Raw genomic sequence first — 21,802 nt, forward strand, 5'->3', positions numbered from 1 at the left:
AAAAAAAAAACGGAAAAGTGGTGCGTGTATATGTATTCACCCCCTTTTGCTATGAAGCCCCAATTACCAATTACCTTCAGAAGTCACATAATTAGTTAGATTGCACACAGATGGACTTTATTTAAGTGTCACATGATCTCATTATATAAACACCTGTTCTGAAAGACCCCAGAGTCTGCAACACCACTAAGCAAGGGGCACCACCAAGCAAGCAGCACCATGAAGAACAAGGAGCTCTCCAAACATGTCAGGGACAAAGTTGTGGAGAAGTACAGATCAGGGTTGGGTTATAAAAATAAAATATCAGAAACTTTGAACATCCCACGGAGCACCATTTTATATCCATTATTACAAAATGGAAAGAATATGGCACCACAAAAAACCTGCCAAAAGAGGGCCGCCCACCAAAACTCACAGACCAGGCAAGGAGGGCATTAATCAGAGAGGCAACAAAGAGACCAAAGATAACCCTGAAGGAGCTGCAAAGCTCCACAGCGGAGATTGGAGTATCTGTCCTTAGGACCACTTTAAGCCGTACACTCCACAGACCTGGGCTTTATGGACGTGTGGCCAGAAAAAAGCCATTGTTTGAAGAAAAATAAAAAGCAAACACATTTGGTGTTCACCAAAAGGCATGTGGGAGACTCCCCAAACATGGAAGAAGGTACTCTGGTCAGATGATACTAAAATTGAGCTTTTTGGCCATCAAGGAAAACGCTATGTCTGGTGCAATCAAATCAAATAAAATGTATTTATATAGCCCTTCGTACATCAGCTGATATCTCAAAGTGCTGTACAGAAAACCAGCCTAAAACCCCAAACAGCAAGCAATGCAGGTGTAGAAGCACGGTGGCTAGGAAAAACTCCCTAGAAAGGCCAAAACCTAGGAAGAAACCTAGAGAGGAACCAGGCTATGTGGGGTGGCCAGTCCTCTTCTGGCTGTGCCGGGTGGAGATTATAACAGAACATGGCCAAGATGTTCAAATGTTCATAAATGACCAGCATGGTCGAATAATAATAAGGCAGAACAGTTTAAACTGGAGCAGCAGCACGGTCAGGTGGCAATCCCAACACCGCATCGCCCCGAGAATACCATCCCCACTGCGAAGCATGGGGGTGGCAGCATTATGCTGTGGGGATGTTTTTCATCTGCAGGGACTGGGAAACTGGTCAGAATTGAAGGGATGGTGGATGGCGCTAAATACAGGGAAATTCTTGAAGGAGACCTGTTTCAATCTTCCAGAGACTTGAGAGTGGGATGGAGGTTCACCTTCCAGTAGGACAATGACCCTAAGCATACTGCTAAAGCAACACTCGGGTGGTTTTATGGGGGAACATTTAAATGTCTTGGAATGGCCTAGTCAAAGCCCCGACCTCAATCCAATTGAGAATCTGTGGTATGACTTAAAGATTGCATTACACTGGCGGAACCCATCCAACTTGAAGGAGCTGGAGCAGTTTTGCCTTGCAGAATGGGCAAAAATCCCAGTGGCTAGATGTGCCAAGCTTATAGAGACATACCCCAAGAGACTTGCAGCTACAACAGGTGGCTCTAGAAAGTATTGACTTTGGGGGGGTGAATAGTTATGCATGCTCAAGTTCTGTTTTTGGGGGGTTTTATTTCTTGTTTATTTCACCCAAGAAAATATTTGTACATCTTTAGAGTGGTAGGCATGTTGTGTAAATCAAATGATACAAACCTCCAAAAAATACATTTTAATTCCTGGTTGTAAGGCAACAAAATAGGAAAATGCCAAGGGTGTGAATACTTTCGCAAGCCACTATCTTATACTTGCCTCAAGCTTACTTCAACTGTCGTACCCCATCAGAACCCAAAATATGCTTGTTTTACCCCAATGTTTGTAAACAATGTATAGCCTCAACATGGCTTAAACTATAACTTTGATTTCATGCATAGTCAGTCCTTGCATCCATTGCTCTGTTTTATACATTTGAGAGTGGTTACATTTCTCCAGGCCCATCCCTCATCTTTTTATCAAAACAGAGGCGTGGTGTCTGCAGTGTTATTGTTTCAAGTAAGGATTCTAGCTTTAAGTTGATTCAACACATTTTTTTACAGTGTACAGAACATACAGTGCATTCGGAAACCTTTCAGACCCCTTGACTTTGTTATGTTACAGCCTTATTCTAAAATTGATGAAATCGTTCCCCCCCTCCGTCAATCGACACACAATACCCCATAATGACAAAGTAAAAACAGGTTTTTAGAAGTGTTGACAAATTTATTTGCAGGGTAGCCTAGTGGTTAGAGCGTTGGAAGGTTGCAAGTTCAAATCCCCGAGCTGACAAGGTACAAATCTGTCGTTCTGCCCCTGAACAGGCAGTTATTGAAAATAAGAATTTGTTCTTAACTGACTTGCCTAGTTAAATAAAGGGAGAAAAAAAACAAAAAAAACGGTGTCACAGACCCTGTACACAGTACTTGAGTCTCCTTGGGTATGACTCTACAAGCTGTATCACAACCGGCTGTCATTGAGAGTACCATAGGGCAGTGCACAATTGGCCCAACGTCGTCTGGGTTTGGCCGGTGTAGGCCGTCATTGTCAATAAGAATTTGTTCTTTACTGACTTGCCTAGTTAAATATAAAAAAGCTTGACATGCCAGTATTTGGAGTTTCTCCCACTATTCTCTGCAGATCCTTCTCAAGCTCTGTTAGGTTGGATGGGGAGCGTCGCTGCACAGCTATTTTCAGGTCTCTACAGACCTGTTAAATCGAGTTCAAGTCTGGGCTTTGGATGGGCCACTCGGACATTGAGACACTCAAGGACATCCACTCTACCAAAAAGGCCTGATGGGTGGAGTGCTGCAGAGATGGGAGAACCTTCCAGAAGGACCACCATCTCCACAGAGGAACTCTGGAGCTCTGTAAGAGTGACCATCAGGTTTTTGGTCATCTCCCTGACCAAGGCCCTTCTCCCCTGGTTGCTCAGTTTGGCCAGGCGACCAGCTCTAGGGATTTGTATTTCATTTTTTTATTTGACCTTTTATTTAACTAGGCAAGTCAGTTAAGAACACATTCTTATTTACAATGACAGCCTAGGAACAGTGGGTCAACTGCCTTGTTCAGGGGCAGAACAACAGATCTTTACCTTGTCAGCTCGGGAATTCGATCTATCAACCTTTCAGTTACTGGCCCAATGCTCTAACCACTAGGCTACCTCCGGCCCAAGAGGAAGAGTCATGGTGGTTCCAGACTTCTTCCATTTAATAATGATGTAGGCCACTGTGTTCTTGGGGACCTTCAATGCTGCAGAAATGTTTTGGTACCATTCCCCAGATCTGTGCCTCAACAAAATCCTGTCTCGGACCTCTACGGACAATTCCTTCGACCTTGTGGCTTGGTTTTTGCACTGTCAACTGTGGGACGATGTATAGACAGTTGTGTGCCTTTCTAAATCATGTCCAATCAATTGAATTTACCACAAGTGGAATCCAATATGGTTGAAGAACCATCTCAAGGATGATCAATGGAAACAGGATGCACCTGAGCTTAATTTCGAGTCTCATAGCAAAGGGTCTGAATACATTTGCTCTGTTTTCACTTTGTCATTATGTGGTATTGTGTGTAGAATAATGTAATACATTTTAGAACAAGGCTGTAACTTAACAAAATGTGGAAAAAGGCAAGGGAATACTTTGTAAATGAACTATATATATTCTGAGATGTCCAGGTGTGCCTACATTCTTCAGTCCAAGAAGGTCTAGAACAGTAGTTAGGTGACCGAGATTGTAGTGTTTTGTGTGCTTGGTCATCCAAGCCATGAATGGAATACTCTCACTCTTAATCATTACATTGTGCTGTAAGTTAACTACTGGTTTAGGATTCAGGGTTCAACAGATGTTCACTGCTTTGGCAGGAAACTTATTCCTGAAGCCAAGAGAGACAGTAATGCCACATGGATATGGTTGGCTGGTACTTGTTGGCTTCTGGAAGCCCCGATGATAAAATAACAGGTCCCAAGGCTTGTCCTGTGCCAGACCCATACTTTTAGCTATAGTGTTGGTGTAGAGGGGGAACACATCTAGCCTGTGACACAACCTGCCTGGTCCCACTGGATCTTTATCCATGAATATTCTGAACAGACATCAGTACTCTGTCATAGCCAATCAGTGGTCTACAAGGATCAGTGCCACAGGTGTGCGAGAGAATGTGTTTGCAAATGTGGTGTATGTCAGTTTGGCCTGGCAGAAGGTCTAGCAGGAAAGCATTCGATCTTGATGCCGTGGGATGTCCAATCCCAAACTGACACGGCCTTCTAGGCAATGTGAGCAACACGGTAACAGTGCACCCCTCTTCGTTAAAGGTCTGAATGTTTCCCGCCTGTACAGCATTGCCTGTTATCCACAGAGAAAGTGATCCTAGTAATCGTGCATGTGTCCTGGGATTGGAAATGTCAATCTTATTTTAGGAGAGCTGATAGTGGGGTGCTGGCTGAATGCTGCATGGAGCACGAGGGGTTGGGATACCCGGTTATAGAGGTGGGGCTAGGGGAGAAGTGTATGTTTGCCTGTTGGTTGGGAGCCAGGAGTAGTACTGGAGTAGTTCATACAGCAGACGTGCACCTCACATCCCATTCAGAGAGTTACAGCTGCATCAAGGGTAGGTGATTTGCTATAGATTCAATGCTGTGGAATCTGATGTTTACTTTGATTAAAAAAATATATATATATTAATCAGTGTCGATAGATTATCAACAATATTCAAGTTGTATTTATTCTGTCACTTGCTGGCAAAAAAAGTATTCCTGAATGTGTAGATGGCTTTTTAGTGGAAAGGAATTCTGTTGACAAACTTGTAACCACACTGTTAAGAAAATGGCCTTTTGAATGTTTTTGTACTACTGGAGAGCTCTCCTTTGTCTACACCCATTCAGCGTTGTGCACACCCTCTTAAGCCAGCCCCACCCACCTCTTTGCATTTTTAAAGAGTGTAATATGGTTTGGTTGCATTATTCAATAGTGATAAGGTGTCCAATCAAACGCATCTTTTGACCAACAGGTCAAATGTGTTCATTGTGCAGATACTCCTCTAAGAAAACCAATGGTCCAAACCGCATGTCTCTATCATAAACTAAATGTTATTGGAGTTTTTACTCTTGTAGGATGGTCAAAATTAGGGCGGGTAAATCAATGGAGGACAAAAGTTTTTAAAAATCTGTAAAATAGCATTGCGTCAGCTAGGCCAGATGCTGTGAGAGAATTAAGGCAAACTGACAGGCTCACCGTTGAACTCGTCATCTTTCTTCTCAAATCAGGAGGACATAAAACAATATAGAGGTAAGATGCATATCAATTTTGAGACATGACGTAGTATTTTAGTATACGCTTTTCATATTGCAAAATTCCTGTTATTTTTAGATGTTTCCTCACAAAAACAAGCGTATCTCTCTGACGTCAACAGAGCTTTTTAGGAGAGAAGTCGGAGGGAAGGCAGGAGGGAGAGCGCCAACCTAGTTGAGCTATGCTATTTTCTAGATATTATTGACTCAGACCCATATTTGTTTATTTATTTTCCCATTTGTCCTCGTTACAACACTACATAGCCATAATGACATTTGAAATGTCTCTTCCTTTGAAACCTTTTGAGTGTAATGTTTACTGTTAATTTCTGATTGTTTATTTCACTTGCTTTGGCAATGTAAACATGTTTCCCTTGCCAATAAAGCCCTTTGGGAGAGAGATGTATTTTAGCAAAAAAAATACATTTATGAATATAAATCACAGAAAACATGACCCCACTCCACTTTCACCACTGTAGTGTTGATTCTCTCTTCCAGAGCTGCAATTGACACAAACGAGCAACGTAGGCTAAATATTATTCAAACTGACTTCATTAACATATAAACAGTATAGGCCTATGTCAATCACTGTGAAATGCATTTCATATTCAATTAATTGATTTATATTTTGCTACTTATAGGCTACTGTCTGTAATTTGTATCAATATATTTCATGATGTGTAACATAACGTGCACAATGATGTGCCACATCTGTGATTTGCCTCCTTGGGAATGATCCTGGCCTCCACAAAGTTTATCCCCCCCTCGGCAGGTAATAACCTAAAATATGAAACAGTCATCCCCTCGGCTACCCTCCCTGAGACCGTTTCACTGCAGCCTCCTTATATAAGAGACTGCTGTTGGCTACTGGGACAGTTCAACTACTTCTCTGATAGAGTTCAGTGAGTCAAATCGGAGGGCCTGTTATCCGGACCTCTGGCAGTCTCTATGGTGGTGCCACAGGGTTCAATTCTCGGGCCGACTCTTTTCTCTGTATATATCAATGATGTCGCTCTTGCTGCTGGTGATTCTCTGATCCACCTCTACGCAGACGACACCATTCTGTATACTTCTGGCCCTTCTTTGGACACTGTGCTAACAAATGTCCAAACAAGCTTCAACGCCATACAACACTCCTTCCGTGGCCTCCAACTGCTTTTAAATGCTAGTAAAACTAAGTGCATGCTCTTCAACCGATTTGCTGCCCACACCCTCCCGCCTGACTAGCATCATTACTCTGGACGGTTCTGACTTCTGTAGACAACTACAAATACATAGGTGTTTGGCTAGACTCTAAACTCTCCTTCCAGACTCACATTAAGCATCTCCAATCCAAAAGTAAATCTGGAATCGGTTTCCTATTTTGCAACAAAGCTTCCTTCACTCATGCTGCCAAACATACCCTCGTAAAACTGACCATCCTACCGATCCTTGACTTTGGTGATGTCATTTACAAAATAGCCTCCAACACTCTACTCAGCAAATTGGATGCAGTCTATCACAGTGCCATCCGTTTTGTCACCAAATACTACCTACCACTGCGACCTGTATGCTCTCGTTGGCTGGCCTTCACTACATATTTGTCGCTAAACCCACTGGATCCAGGTCATCTATAAGTCTTTGCTAGGTAAAGCCCCGCCTTATCTCAGCTCACTGGTCATCATAGCAACACCCACCCGCAACACTCGCTCCAGCAGTGTTAGCAACACTTCCTTTGGCCGCCTTTCCTTCCAGTTGTCTGCTGCCAATGACTGGAACGAATTGCAAAAATCTAAAAAATAAGCTGGAGACTTATCTCCCTCTCTAAATTTAAGCATCAGCTGTCAGAGCAGCTGTACCTGTACATAGCCAATCTGTAAATAGCCCATCCAACTACCTCATCCCCATATTGTTACTTATCCTCTTGCTCTTTTGCACCCCAGTGTTTCTACTTGCACATCTATCACTCCAGTGTTAATGCTAAATTGTAATTATTTTGCCTATTTATTGTCTACATTTGCACACAAGGGAACATAAATACAAGCATTTCGCTACACTCGCATTAACATCTGCTAACCATGTGTATGTGACAAATAAAATTTGATTTGATTTGAAATAGAAAAATCTTTATTTTATTTTGTGTTATTGACTGTACGTTTGTTTGTAACTCTGTCGCTTTGCTTTATCTTGGCCAGGTCGCAGTTGCAAATGAGAACTTGTTCTCAACTGGCCTACCTGGTTAAATAAAGGTGAAATATTAAAATAAAAAGCAACTTCCTGGACTATCACAGATATTGTGTAATACCTTGACTACAAACCTTTTTTCTGTACTAAAGAAATAAATGAGAGATCAGAGGGCTAATAGACTCTGAAGGAGTATATAACCGATAGTCTAACTGCAGATCTGAATTTTCCCAGAAGTGTCCCATTGACGCTTTTTTTTGTGTACTGTGGAGGACGCTGCTGCGTCTTTTCTGCAGGGTGTGGGTGCTGGAACAGGATGTCTCCTTGTTTTGATTTGCTGTTATAGTTCTTCATTGGTTTCAGCTCATCCAGGAACACACAGAGAAAGACCCTTCTCCCTCTTCTGTCCCCCCCCCCCCTTTCAAATTGAGATTACAGCCACCCAAATGGCACCATTGAATAACAATGGAACTAGCCTTGGACCAGGCAGCAAATGGCCTCTATCAATGGAAACCCTTCTACTTTGCACAACAACCAGATGTTGCAGAATGTAGTCCCTGGAAAACAACATGGGACCAGACTGCTACAATAATAAGAGTTTGAACCTCACTGAAAACCTTACATTCTCTTCCCCAAAGGACACAGAGTGCCAAAACCTTACATTTCCTACTCTTTGGCTCTGAGTGTCCTTTTGAGAATGTCCGATATCATTGTGTTACTATGCTATGTCTTTCACTATGCTTCGTGTACATTTTTATTTCAGATAGTAATAACTTTAAAAAATAATAATAATCATGATCTATGTAAATTTTGGTATCCACGGAAACACAAGGAAATGACATGAACATTGAAACAGGTTCTGTGACTGCACCAAGAAGGTACAGCCAGTTATTCAATTGTTGTCAAACTGTCCATGTCCCATAGGGGACTCCCTCCTGGATGACCTCTGTAGCACACAAATATGTTTTTAATTGATACACATTGCTAAAATATTAGCTTATGTACCACAGACAAGCCATTATTTCCCAACTCTTAAATTCTAGGCCTCGGTCTATTGCCAAGTGTTGTATCCATGCTGTTTTATTGTTAACTACAGTAGCTTTCACTTGATTGAAAATCCCTATCCCAAAACACCATTCCTTTATTCTGTATCATCTGTGGTGTATTTATCTTTCAACAAATGTGTTTTTTACAAGAGTGTTGTTTCTGGTACCAGACAGATCTAACGGCTCACTACCAAGTATTACTAATGTTTTAGTCTTATGGAGTTATACTTTGAAGACCAATAATGGACTGGTGCCCCAATCTCATAACTTGTAGTAATAACTTGACCCTCAATTATACACTGTGTGTCTAACCCTGATGTTACCCACTTCTCTATTACTGTCTACATCTACGTCTCTTCTCTCTCAGTTCTGACCCAAGCTGACGGGACAGAGGGTTGAGGGAATCTCCTAGCAGAGAGCATCATGGGAGGAGCCGTGGTAGACGATGAGCCTAGTGATGTGAAGGCGCCAGACGGAGGGTGGGGCTGGGCCGTGCTGGCCGGAGGGTTTGTCATCACTGGGTTCTCCTATGCCTTCCCCAAGGCTGTCAGTGTGTTCTTCAAGGAACTGATCAGGGAGTTCGGAGTGGGATACAGCGACTGTGCGTGGATTTCTTCTATACTGTTGGCCATGCTCTATGGCACAGGTACACACACACGCATGCATACATACATGCATACGTGCATACTGGTATTGTGTATATCCAACTGAAGTGTTTTCTCAATGGTGAGACAGTACAAGAAAGAGTAGAGAAGGTGTCAGACCTGGGCGTTACAACCTCCAGAGTCTACACCAAACTGACAGGATCTTCATGTATGTCATTTTATTTTACTAGGTATTTGTATTAATTATTGATCCCCAGTAGTTCCTGCCAGGGCAGAAGCTACTCTCCCTGGAGTTTATTATTGATCCCCAGTAGTTCCTGCAAGGGCAGTAGCTACTCTCCCTGGGGTTTATTATTGATCCCCAGTAGTTCCTGCAAGGGCAGTAGCTACTCTCCCTGGGGTTTATTATTGATCCCCAGTAGTTCCTGCAAGGGCAGTAGCTACTCTTCCTGGGGTTTATTATTGATCCCCAGTAGTTCCTGCCAAGGCAGCAGCTACTCTTCCTGGGGTTTATTATTGATCCCCAGTAGTTCCTGCCAAGGCAGAAGCTACTCTTCCTGGGGTTTATTATTGATCCCCAGTAGTTCCTGCCAGGGCAGCAGCTACTCTCCCTGGGGTTTATTATTGATCCCCAGTAGTTCCTGCCAGGGCAGCAGCTACTCTCCCTGGGGTTTATTATTGATCCCCAGTAGTTCCTGCCAAGGCAGAAGCTACTCTTCCTGGGGTTTATTATTGATCCCCAGTAGTTCCTGCCAGGGCAGCAGCTACTCTCCCTGGGGTTTATTATTGATCCCCAGTAGTTCCTGCCAAGGCAGCAGCTACTCTTCCTGGGGTTTATTATTGATCCCCAGTAGTTCCTGCCAAGGCAGCAGCTACTCTTCCTGGGGTTTATTATGGATCCCCAGTAGTTCCTGCCAAGGCAGCAGCTACTCTTCCTGGGGTTTATTATGGATCCCCAGTAGTTCCTGCCACAGCAGCAGCTACTCTTCCTGGGGTTTATTGTGGCTCCCCAGTAAGGGGGGAGGGAATTACGTCACAAAACATTTAAATTAAACAATGCATCATACAACACATTGTTACACCACTACTTTACCACTGAAAATCTACAAAATGTCTACTACAACAATATTACAATATTACTATGTTCGGTCAGTCGCATTGAAATGAAACCTCTCTTTTACAAGAGATACCAGGCCAAAATAGCAGCACAAAACTTCAGAGACATTTACAACCCAAAGCACTAAGCATACATTATCTACATTGAACAGAATATATTTTTGGGGGGACGTTTGGTGAAATTGACAGCACCCCAATTCATTTTCCACCATAGATTTTAGATTTCAACTCATTCAAAGAGACGCTCCTGTAATTTCCTGTCCTTTTGTAGCTCATTCCAAGTGGAAGGGGCAGAGAACTGGAACACTTTTTTATTTATTACTCAGCTCTGTACTGGCCTTACACACACCTCATTGTGCATATGTGGCGGCAGGGTAGCCTAGTGGTTAGAGCGTTGGACTAGTAACCGGAAGGTTGCAAGTTCAAACCCCCTAGCTGTCGTTCTGCCCCTGAACAGGCAGTTAACCCACTGTTCCTAGGCCGTCATTGAAAATAAGAATTTGTTCTTAACTGACTTGCCCAGTTAAATAAAGGTAAAAAAAAAAAAAAAAAAAAATATGTGTGTGTCTGCAGGTCCACTGTGCAGTGTGCTGGTGAACAAGTTTGGGTGTCGGCCAGTGATGATGGTGGGAGGGCTCTTTGCCTCCTTGGGAATGATTCTGGCGTCCTTGGCCACCAGTATCATACATATTTACCTCTGTACTGGAGTTATAACGGGTTAGTAAACACACATCTACCTCTGTACTGGATATAACGGGTTGGTAAACACTGGAGTTATAACGGGTTACTCTGTACTAGAGTTATAACGGGTTGGTAAACACATCTACCTCTGTACTGGAAATATATCAGGTTAGTAAACACACATCTACCTCTGTACTGGAGTTATAACGGGTTAGTAAACACACATCTGTATTAGAGTTATCAGGTTAGTAAACACACACAATTGAACTGTTTCCCTTTTTCTACCAGGTCTGGGCCTGGCGCTGAACTTCCAGCCATCTCTGATCATGCTGAATCGTTACTTTAGTGAGAAAAGGCCTCTAGCTAACGGACTGTCTGCTGCCGGGAGCCCCGTGGCCCTCTGCTGCCTCTCGCCTCTGGGACAGGTACTACACTTCTCCTCTTCAGTCTCCCTCTCTGCAGTTGTAGATCAGTATTATGATGTAGGGAGAAACATGTATGAACACAATGAAAGATGTGTGAAAAAAATAAATACAATGGGGAAATTATATGCTCTTTTGGAGTTACGGATCATTGATATTGTTAATGTTTTTCGTCATATTTCACCCCCAAAGGTGCTGCAGTACCACTACGGTTGGAGAGGCGGCTTCCTCATCCTGGGAGGTCTGCTGCTCAACTGCTGCGCATGTGGGGCCCTGATGAGGCCCCTGGTGGGCCCCAAGAAGCCCCAGGTCCAGGAGTTGCAGGCTGTAGACCAAGCAGAAAAAAAGCCCAAACCTCTGAAGAAGCTCCTGGACTTTAGCGTATTTAAAGACCGAGGTTTCCTCATCTATGCCATAGCTGCGTCCATCATGGTACTGGGTCTGTTTGTGCCCCCTGTGTTTGTGGTGAGCTATGCCAAGGAGATGGGGAATGAAGACACCAAGTCTGCCCTCCTCCTCACCATCCTAGGGTTTGTTGATATCTTCGCCCGGCCCACGTGTGGGCTGATTGCGGGGATGAAGTGGGTCCGTCCTAGATGTGTGTATCTGTTCAGCTTCGCCATACTCTTTAATGGCATCACCGACGTGGTCAGCTCACAGGTAAGGCTGGAACGAGTTTTGATTGATATTATTTGGATGTATGTATTTACACTGTATATGGATGTTAACAATACATAAATCCTATTTAATACATTTATTGTATCATTATGGCATTACTGTATTGACCGGATCTCGAGATACGAAGCTATTGGATCCATATAATTAAAATGATCCATCAGTAATGGTAATTATATTTCTATGGTTGTATAATGTAACTAAATGTTGCTTCTCTTTTGGCAGGCGACAGACTACCCTGGTCTGGTGGTGTTCTGTATCTTCTTTGGTCTCTCTTACGGGATGGTAGGGGCGCTGCAGTTCGAGGTTCTCATGGCCATCGTGGGCACCAAGAAGTTCTCCAGTGCTTTAGGGCTGGTGTTGCTCATGGAGGCAATCGCTGTGCTGGTGGGACCGCCTGGAGCAGGTCGGTACCCACAGGGAAGCATTAGGTTAGAGTTAGTTGTGGACATGTCCTTAGGGTTATGGCTAGTGTTAGGGTTCAACCAGGTTGTGGACATGACGCTAGGATTACTGTTAGGGTTATGGCTAGTGTTAGGGTTCAACCAGGGTGTGGACATGGGGTTAGGATTAATGTTAGGGTTATGGCTAGTGTTAGGGTTCAACCAGGGTGTGGACATGGGGTTAGGGTTCAACCAGGGTGTGGACATGGGGTTAGGGCTGAGCCGGGGTGTGGGCATGGGGTTAGGGCTGAGCCGGGGTGTGGGCATGGGGTTAGGGCTGAGCCGGGGTGTGGGAATGGGGTTAGGGCTGAGCCGGGGTGTGGGAATGGGGTTAGGGCTGAGCCGGGGTGTGGATATGGGGTTAGGGCTGAGCCTGGGTTAGTGGTCTAGAACGAAGTCTTCAAACAATCAGAAGCCAGTATAGACAGAAATGACATAAGAACATTTTTAGCTACTAATAAACTGCTTTAGCTAGTAATAAACCGCTTATGCCTTGAATGGATAGGAGGTAATGAACTCTTCATACCTGTATAACCTCTCTCTTCTCCTTTCCTCTGCGTAGGTCGTCTGCTGGACACCACCCATAACTACATGCATGTGTTCCTGCTTGCTGGCTGTGAGGTCATTCTGGCATCTATTGTCATCTGCCTGGGCAACTTCCTGTGCATCAAGAAGAAGCCAGACGAGCCCGAAGCCCATCTAGAGAATGGAGCCCCCGCAGAGATGGAGAAGCTCAACAGCCTGCCAGAGGGAGGGAAGACTGAGAGCGAGCAGCCGGACGGGGTGAGGGCAGGCTCGGGAAAGGCGATGGAGGGAGCAGAGAAGAGTGGAGGGGTGGGGAACCCAGAGACGGCTCTGTGATAGAGGGGAGATTGCTAATGAATTACGGAGAGAGTGACTGATGAGCCTGATGAAGCACCAATAGGGAAGACATGAGTACACACTCTGACGGAGGGAGGGAGGGAGGGAGGGATGGATTGCGGTGCGCTGTACGTGTTTGGTGTTGTGTACTTTAATATGCACAGTGTTACATAGTGTTGTTTTTACAGTAACATATCTAGTGTTGATATAGGAGTTAAATTAACTATGTAGGTGTTAAATTAACACTGGGTGGTGTAATAGAACCCCAATGTTGGTGTTTATAACCAGCTTTGACTCCAATCATTATCATATTTCCCAGCATGGTAAATTGCATGTTTTTTTTTCAAATCTTTGTTTTATGTTTTTGCAGATTAATTAATCTTGTTCTACTCAAATATAACGTGCATTTTTCTAAACTAATCCAATATGTTACCTGGACTTATTGCACCCGTTACTGAAATGGTTGTTCCAGTTTAGATACTTTTGGTAGTCTCCTACAGTATCTTAGTATTCCCAATCCTGGCAATCATTCTGAATAAAAAATAAAACATTCCAAATGTTGGATATCCCACTCTGGCTGGATTCCATTAGGAATTACACATCACTTTACAAGCCAGCATAAATTTACTTGCAGGCCAAACCGTGAGTTTCAGGCCACTCACAGGATACATCAAAATAAGGCCTTATGTAATATGTATTGTCATAAAGAATTCAATTTTAATGATAACATTTGCTTAGGATCTAAGTTGGTGAAGGCCACAAGACTGAAAATGAACAAATGCAACAACCATGTCTCTGTCATTAACAAATACAGTCATGGGTGGTAACTCCACAATTTACTTGAAAGACAACCTGGGAAATTTGAAAATAATGCTTTACACTAAGCGGTTTGTTAATTTAACACTGGAAAGTGTGGACCCATATAGACACTGGAAGAGTGGTAGATTTAACACTGGAGAATTAGCTGTGTACAGACTAGCATGCATACCAGAAAGAACACTAAATGTTTTCTGGAATTGCACTGCCACACACACTTGCAGGAACCAAAGAGCATGTGCACACACACCCATTCAACCTTGAACTAACCAATACTTGTCACTGCCTGACTCATCAGTTGTTGATACAGAAAATAATAACAAACAACTTCGTTTCCAGGACATTTCCACAGTGACGGTATTTGTTTATGGAGACACTCCCCAGTGAGGAGAGATGAACGAAACAATGGAATTCTTCTTTCCTCCTGGGTGACAGTGACTTCTTTCCTCCTGGGTGACAGTGGCTTCCAGTGACAGGAGATCTTGAAGTGACTTATTTTCAAAGACAAGAAACATCTCTGTACGAGAAGAGTTTTATTATTATTTAAAAAAAATTAAGACCTCGAGCTGGTTTCCCAAACCCAGATTCAGCTTAGTCCTGGACTGAGAAGCATGCTCAATAGAAATTCTTAATTGAAAGTGTTTTTTAGTTCAGGACTAGGTGTGATCTGTGTTTGAGAAAGTAGCCACAAAAGTATTATTTCAACTACCCATGTTGTGGCAGGTTGCAGGCAACATGGGTTATTGTATGATTGATGGTGTGACATATACTATTTTATTAAAGGTCCAATGCAACAGTTTTAAAAAATCTCAATATCAAATCATTTCTGGGTAACAATTTAAGTACCTTTCTGTGATTGTTTTCAATTAAAATGGTAAAATAAAATAAAGCTTTCTTAGCAAAGAGCAATTTCTCAAGGAAGAATATTGATAATACTGTCAGAGTGGTCTGAGTGTGGAAGGGAAAACTAGCAGTTATTGGCAAAGAGGTTTGAAACTCTGTTTCTTATTGGTCTATTGATGTCACCAGGCAGGACAAAACTCCATCCCACCAAAACAGGCTTCAATTTCAGGCAGTCTTTTCAAACAGCTCTTACACTTAAAGGGCATTTTCACAATTTCACAGTATTATTCCAACCTCCGTGTCGAAATAAAAACAGAAATCATGTTTTTGACTGCACTAGGTCTTTATGGTATAATGTTACTGAGTTATAAAGGTTACAGTAAGGTCTAGGTGCTTGGTGAAATTTTATGAGAGCATCTCTCTGTGTTGAAGTCATTATCAGTTTATTTCAATAAAAAGGTAATCTTCAGCCAGTAACCTAACACGCACACACACACAGTTTCTGATATAAATATATTTTTACTCCATGAACTGAATAAGTTTAAGCCTTATTTTATTACATATATGTCACTGTTTGTCTTCCAATGTAAGGACTTTGTCATAGCTGAGATGTTTGATAAATCACATTGAACTGGACATTTTTATATATATATATATATATATATATATATATATACACAGTGCCTTGCGAAAGTATTCGGCCCCCTTGAACTTTGCGACCTTTTGCCACATTTCAGGCTTCAAACATAAAGATATAAAACTGTATTTTTTTGTGAAGAATCAACAACAAGTGGGACACAATCATGATGTGGAACGACATTTATTGGATATTTCAAACTTTTTTAACAAATCAAAAACTGAAAAATACTTTCGCAAGGCACTGTATATATATATATATATATATATATATATATATACTGAGGGCATTAGCGTGTCACTTTTCTGCTAGAATGTAGTGCTTGTGTCAGTGTTTTTGTTCGGACTGCAGATGTACATTTTAAAGGATATTTCAAGCATTTGTCTGTTGTTTACGCTGACAGGTGGAGTAAGAATGTTGGCAGTCTACAGCTGGGAGTCTACAAAGATCCTGTTGTGTAGTGTTGGTGTATCCAAACTTAACCAAACCCTACACAACTGTCTATCTCTTTAGATCTGAAAAGCGGGACCCCTTAACATGTGACAGGATATGACATTATAGCTAACCCCAGCCCACTGATGTAATATGGAGTAAGACCTATTTTTGCCTTAAACCTGATACAATGGCTTCTGGGGATGCTGTGAAATTGACCATATGAAAAGCTGATTACCCAGTAATAGAATGTATATAGTGGTATTTTGATATTTTCTTACACTGATGCAGTGTATTACAATGCCTGTGATGTCACCTGATAAGTTATCCCAGCTAAACAAAGTGAAGCACTTTGCTCTGCTCTACGAAGGTTGGCTTTGCACTTGTAAAACTGTGTGTAGTCAGTATTGTCCTATATGTTTCTGCATGTTGGTATATTGTATATATTGGTCTGCCTATCTTGTCTGTCTGTGTGAGATCTTTGTATTTATGAATTATAGATCTGCAGACACTTATAAACCACAACCATGTCCACGAGCACCCTCATGGTTGAATGTCAAACGTTCATGTGGATTTATTCAATTCACATTCTTCTGAGATACGGCTGCTTCTTGACGTGTTCCTATGCCATCCCAATAAATATCTATTCTGTGGAGAAAGTGGCTGGTTCTTTAACGCTTGATAGTGAGCATGTTGACTCTCTTTAGATGCTCTATTGGGAATGGAAACACAAACATGTTAGTGAGTGTTTAATCCAAGGCCTACTCTCCAATCCTCGTAGGCAGGATGTGTTGTATTTAGTACCATAGATGGAGGTAGTCTTGGTGGTAGCACAATGTGCCAAATAAACAACGGCCCTTAATCACTTCAGATGGGATTGGCAACTAGACATTGAGATCGGCTTGAGAACCATGGTAAACACACTTCGTAGGGTATCTCAGTCAGCAGAATCATCTTTTTTTGTTGAGGTACAGCACCAGGAGAATGTTCAAGGCTGTCCAAAATCACCCTTTATGGGTCAATGGTTGTGAATACAGGAGTGGTTTGTATTTGACTATGATAATAAATGTTGGAACCTTAAAGACAGTTCCACTGCTAGATGTCATTCTTCCCCTCTTATCAGGGACTCATTTAGGCTTAAGACACCAGGTGGCAGCAATTAATGAGAAAACCAACAGTAGTCCGGACCTTGTAGGGTAAGATTTCAATACCCCTGATCTAGGAGATCATCTCAAACAGGGTGATAAACATTTACTAACTCACTAAATCATCTGTGTGTGTTGAGGTACCTGAGGCGTCCACAAGAGCGCACCACTGCTTCCGGTCTGCAGCCTTGGTGAGGATTCCCCAGGTCGGGTCACAGTCCTTCTTGGTGAGGATTCCCCAGGTCGGGTCACAGTCCTTCTTGGTGAGGATTCCCCAGGTCAGGTTACAGTCCTTCTTGGTGAGGGTTCCCCAGGTCGGGTCACAGTCCTTCTTGGTGAGGATTCCCCAGGTCAGGTCACAGTCCTTCTTGGTGAGGATTCCCCAGGTCGGGTCACAGTCCTTCTTGGTGAGGATTCCCCAGGTCGGGTCACAGTCCTTCTTGGTGAGGGTTCCCCAGGTCGGGTCACAGTCCTTCTTGGTGAGTGTTCCCCAGGTCAGGTCACAGTCCTTCTTGGTGAGGATTCCCCAGGTCGGGTCACAGTCCTTCTTGGTGAGGGTTCCCCAGGTCGGGTCACAGTCCTTCTTGGTGAGTGTTCCCCAGGTCGGGTCACAGTCCTTCTTGGTGAGGGTTGCCCAGGTCGGGTCACAGTTCTTCTTGGTGAGTGTTCCCCAGGTTGGGTCACAGTCCTTCTTGGTGAGGGTTCCCCAGGTCGGGTCACAGCTTTTCTTGGTGAGGGTTCCCAGGTCGGGTTACAGTCCTTCTTGGTGAGGGTTCCCCAGGTCGGGTCACAGTCATTTCTCTTTATGTGTATGTGAATAACACACGTCGGAGAGTTAGGTAAAATGGAAGCATGATCATTTACTCAGGTATTACATGTTACAGGTCCCAACATCCTAATCAGACACTCATAATGCACCTGTTTATATATCCTAAATATGTGCCCCACTAGCACCATCTATGGGTTGACATTATGCCCATTATCTTAACATCCTCCTTTTCATATAGAATTAGCTCGAGCACTTCATACCATTGTAATACCACAGTGAAAATACCTATTTACATGAAGCATTTTTTTTATAGGATAAAAAAAAATCATTGTCCATCTCTTAAGGGACATAATCCCTGTATCGCTGGCGAGGTCTTATGTTAGCCTTTGCCCTAGTGTGTCGCACTGGTAGTATATTGGACACTTCTGGTGTCCTCAGGTCCTCTCCTGGCACCTCTGGGATGTTGGGCACCTGTGGTAGCCTCAGGTCCTCTCCTGCCACCTCTGGGATGTTGGGCACCTATGGTATCCTCAGGTCCTCTCCTGTCACCTCTGGGATGTTGGGCACCTCTGGTATCCTCAGGTCCTCTCCTGGCACTCCTGGGATGTTGGGCACCTCTGGTATCCTCAGGTCCTCTCCTGGCACTCCTGGGATGTTGGGCACCTCTGGTATCCTCAGGTCCTCTACTGGCACTCCTGGGATGTTGGGCACCTCTGGTATCCTCAGGTCCTCTCCTGCCACCTCTGGGATGTTGGGCACCTCTGGTATCCTCAGGTCCTCTCCTGCCACCTCTGGGATGTTGGGAACCTCTGGTATCCTCAGATCCTCTCCTGGCACTCCTGGGATGTTGGGCACCTCTGGTATCCTCATGTCCTCTCCTGCCACCTCTGGGATGTTGGGCACCTCTGGTATCCTCTGTTCCTCTCCTGCCACCTCTGGGATGTTGGGCACCTCTGGTATCCTCAGGTCCTCTCCTGGCACCTCTGGGATGTTGGGCACCTCTGGTATCCTCAGGTCCTCTCCTGCCACCACTGGGATGTTGGGCACCTCTGGTATCCTCAGGTCCTCTCCTGGCACTCCTGGGATGTTGGGCACCTCTGGTATCCTCAGGTCCTCTCCTGGCACTCCTGGGATGTTGGGCACCTCTGGTATCCTCAGGTCCTCTACTGGCACTCCTGGGATGTTGGGCACCTCTGGTATCCTCAGGTCCTCTCCTGCCACCTCTGGGATGTTGGGAACCTCTGGTATCCTCAGATCCTCTCCTGGCACTCCTGGGATGTTGGGCACCTCTGGTATCCTCAGGTCCTCTCCTGCCACCTCTGGGAGGTTGGGCACCTCTGGTAGCCTCAAGTCCTCTCCTGCCACCTCTGGGATGTTGGGCACCTCTGATATCCTCAGGTCCTCTCCTGGCACTCCTGGGATGTTGGGCAACTCTGGGAGCCTCTCCTTCCTCTTCCACAGCCTCCTGAAATTGTGAAGGCATGGTTGGCAGAGATCTTCCCCGTCTCCTCATTATGTGTCCTGCCCACACCATCTAGAAGATATTCACAGTGGCCTTCCCATGTGGCCCTCCTATGCCCTATGCTCTCCTGAACTGGGCGCATTTCTCTATGACAAAATGGCTTGTCACACATCTATGTCTTCCTGCATAGTCTTTGCTATTTTCACTGCTGACTCCGCCTTAACATTACTGACTCTGGTAGGGTGAGGACGTCACATGATGGAACTCCTAGGCTTTTGCAAACAATGCAAAGTCTTGACTCGTGAACTGGGGCCCATTATCCGTAACTACACCACTGTCAGGTATGTCATATCTGCTAAACTGCTGCTTACAACAGTCGATGATGCAAGCGGCTGTTGTGTCAATCACTTTCTTCACCTCCCAAAAATCTGAATAGTAGTCCACTATAATCAGAAAAGGAACGTTCTTTACTGTGAACAGATCCATTCCCACTTTAGATCAAGGACGTGTTGGTTGTCATGTGGCTGCAGCGTTTCCTTTTGCTGCTTAGGTAGATTAGCATTACATATGCTGCACACAGCCACAAAATGTTTAATTTCTTCGGTCATGTTGGGCCAGAATACTGAGTCTCTGGCTTTCCTGAGACTGGCTTCGACCCCTGAGTGCCCAGCATGGATACGAGAGAGAATCATTGGGCGTAGAGTTTCTGGTACTACCATCCTGTCGCCTTTGTAGACGACCTCTTCCTGCATTGTGAGTTTGTCTCTGTATGTCCAGTAGTCCCTCACCAGGATGGGTGTACTCTTTCTTGTGTCCGGCCAGCCTCTTAGGATAAAAAACTGAAGCATTCAAGAAGTCTTGTACTCTGTTGAATGAGCTTTAATAGCATCCTGTGTCTGTGGGGAGATGTTTTGATCAGTAGCATGGTTCACATCTTCAACCTCAGCCTGTAGAGCATATACTGTCTCATTTGTACGATATTGCAGTTGTTGGTAGTGCTGCCCTGTACAAGAAATCTGCAATGTGAAGCTCTACTCCTTTCTTGTATACTGCCTGTAGTTGATAACGCTGAAGCTTTAACATCCTTTGAAGTCACTTCGGGGCAGACAGAAGAGGTTTTTCGATGATAACATCAAGAGGTTTGTGATCACAATGGCTCACATACGTCAGACAGTAATTTACAAAACCACGCAGTCGCTGCACTGCTTTTGCGTCTGTAGGTGGGGGAATTTGCCTCCACCTTCTTGGGGCCTGGCTTCAGGCCTTCAGCTGTCAAAACATGTCCCATGTATGTAATACTGGTGAGCCTGAGGTCTTTATTCAGCTTTAGATTAATTTCCCTTACTCTTTCTAAGAGCTGAGTCAGGTTGTGGTCATGGTCCTGTACTGCTTCTCCCATCGTGACACCACAGCCGTATACCAGGATGTCATCAGCTATGATGCTTATTCCTGCCAGTCCCTAAAGTGCATCATGTTGATAAAGCTGATATTCCTCTGCAGCTGGTTTCACTCCAAAAGGTAACCTTGTTCATTGGTATCTACCATTGGGGGTCCAAAATGTTCTGAGGTCACTACTATCTTCATTGAAATGTACCCTGCCAGTACCCATTTGGTACATCCATAACCAAAAAGATGTTTGCTTTTGGCAGGCTTGGCAGTATCTCTTCAATGGCAGGCATTTGGTAATGTGCCTACATAAGGCTTTGTTCGGGGCACTTGGATCAAGGCAGACTCTTATTTTACCAGGCTTTTCCACCACAACCATGTTGCTTATCCACTTAGTAGGTTTGGTGACCTTCGTAATGACACCCGGTTACTCCATTGAATCAACAGTCTTCAGTATATTTTCCTTCAGTGGAATAGGGATTCAGCGGGGAAGCTGTTGAACTGGTCTAACAGACTCATCCACCACCAGGCGAAGCTCACCTGGCAGAGCCCCCATCCCTTCAAAAATGTCCTCAAACTGTTTCAGTATTGCCTCAGGTGTTCAAGTCTGATGGGGCCTTTTGTTTTTCTTTAGTGCTGACATGATGAATGTTGGTGTTTGAGCTGTAGCAACTTAAGCTTTTCACATGTTTCTGCTGAAAGGAGAGGCTTTTGCAAGGTTTTCACCACTTGGAATTTTAGCACGTTTCCCCATCATGATTGGCTTGTAGTTCACACTCCCCTACTGGTGTAATAACCGAGCCATCATACCTTGCTTGGTTGTGGCTTTGCATCTCCATCCTGCAGTACTTGCATAAAGTCGCTGTAGTTGAGTATATTAACAGTTGAGCCACTGTCTAGCTGGTGTTTGATAGTGCTGCTTGGATTAAATCAGTTACCATTTATCTTTGAACATAATTATTCAAAGTCTGTCATGTATAGCATGTCCACTTCTTCATC

General features: G+C 43.9%; 1 protein-coding gene across 5 annotated transcripts in view; it reads left to right on the top strand.

The window, feature by feature from the left end:
• The window catches only part of LOC110502948 (monocarboxylate transporter 4), a 29,805-nt gene extending 14,869 nt beyond the window's left edge, over positions 1 to 14,936 (top strand). For 3 of the 5 annotated variants that reach the window (XM_036960742.1, XM_036960740.1, XM_036960739.1), the window contains exons 2-7: positions 8,878 to 9,156; positions 10,805 to 10,948; positions 11,201 to 11,337; positions 11,527 to 11,994; positions 12,235 to 12,415; positions 13,015 to 14,936. In XM_036960742.1, coding sequence (XP_036816637.1) covers positions 8,934 to 9,156; positions 10,805 to 10,948; positions 11,201 to 11,337; positions 11,527 to 11,994; positions 12,235 to 12,415; positions 13,015 to 13,313 — 1,452 coding nt within the window. In that variant the 5' untranslated portion in view covers positions 8,878 to 8,933 and the 3' untranslated portion in view covers positions 13,314 to 14,936. Of the gene's footprint in view, positions 1 to 4,522; positions 4,623 to 8,877; positions 9,157 to 10,804; positions 10,949 to 11,200; positions 11,338 to 11,526; positions 11,995 to 12,234; positions 12,416 to 13,014 lie in introns of those variants that run through there. The other 2 variants (XM_036960743.1, XM_036960741.1) reach the window with 2 other exon arrangements.
• The last annotated feature ends 6,866 nt before the right edge of the window (positions 14,937 to 21,802 follow it).

The sequence above is a fragment of the Oncorhynchus mykiss genome, chromosome 23 (genome assembly GCF_013265735.2).
Source record: "Oncorhynchus mykiss isolate Arlee chromosome 23, USDA_OmykA_1.1, whole genome shotgun sequence".
Lineage (NCBI taxonomy): Eukaryota > Metazoa > Chordata > Actinopteri > Salmoniformes > Salmonidae > Oncorhynchus > Oncorhynchus mykiss.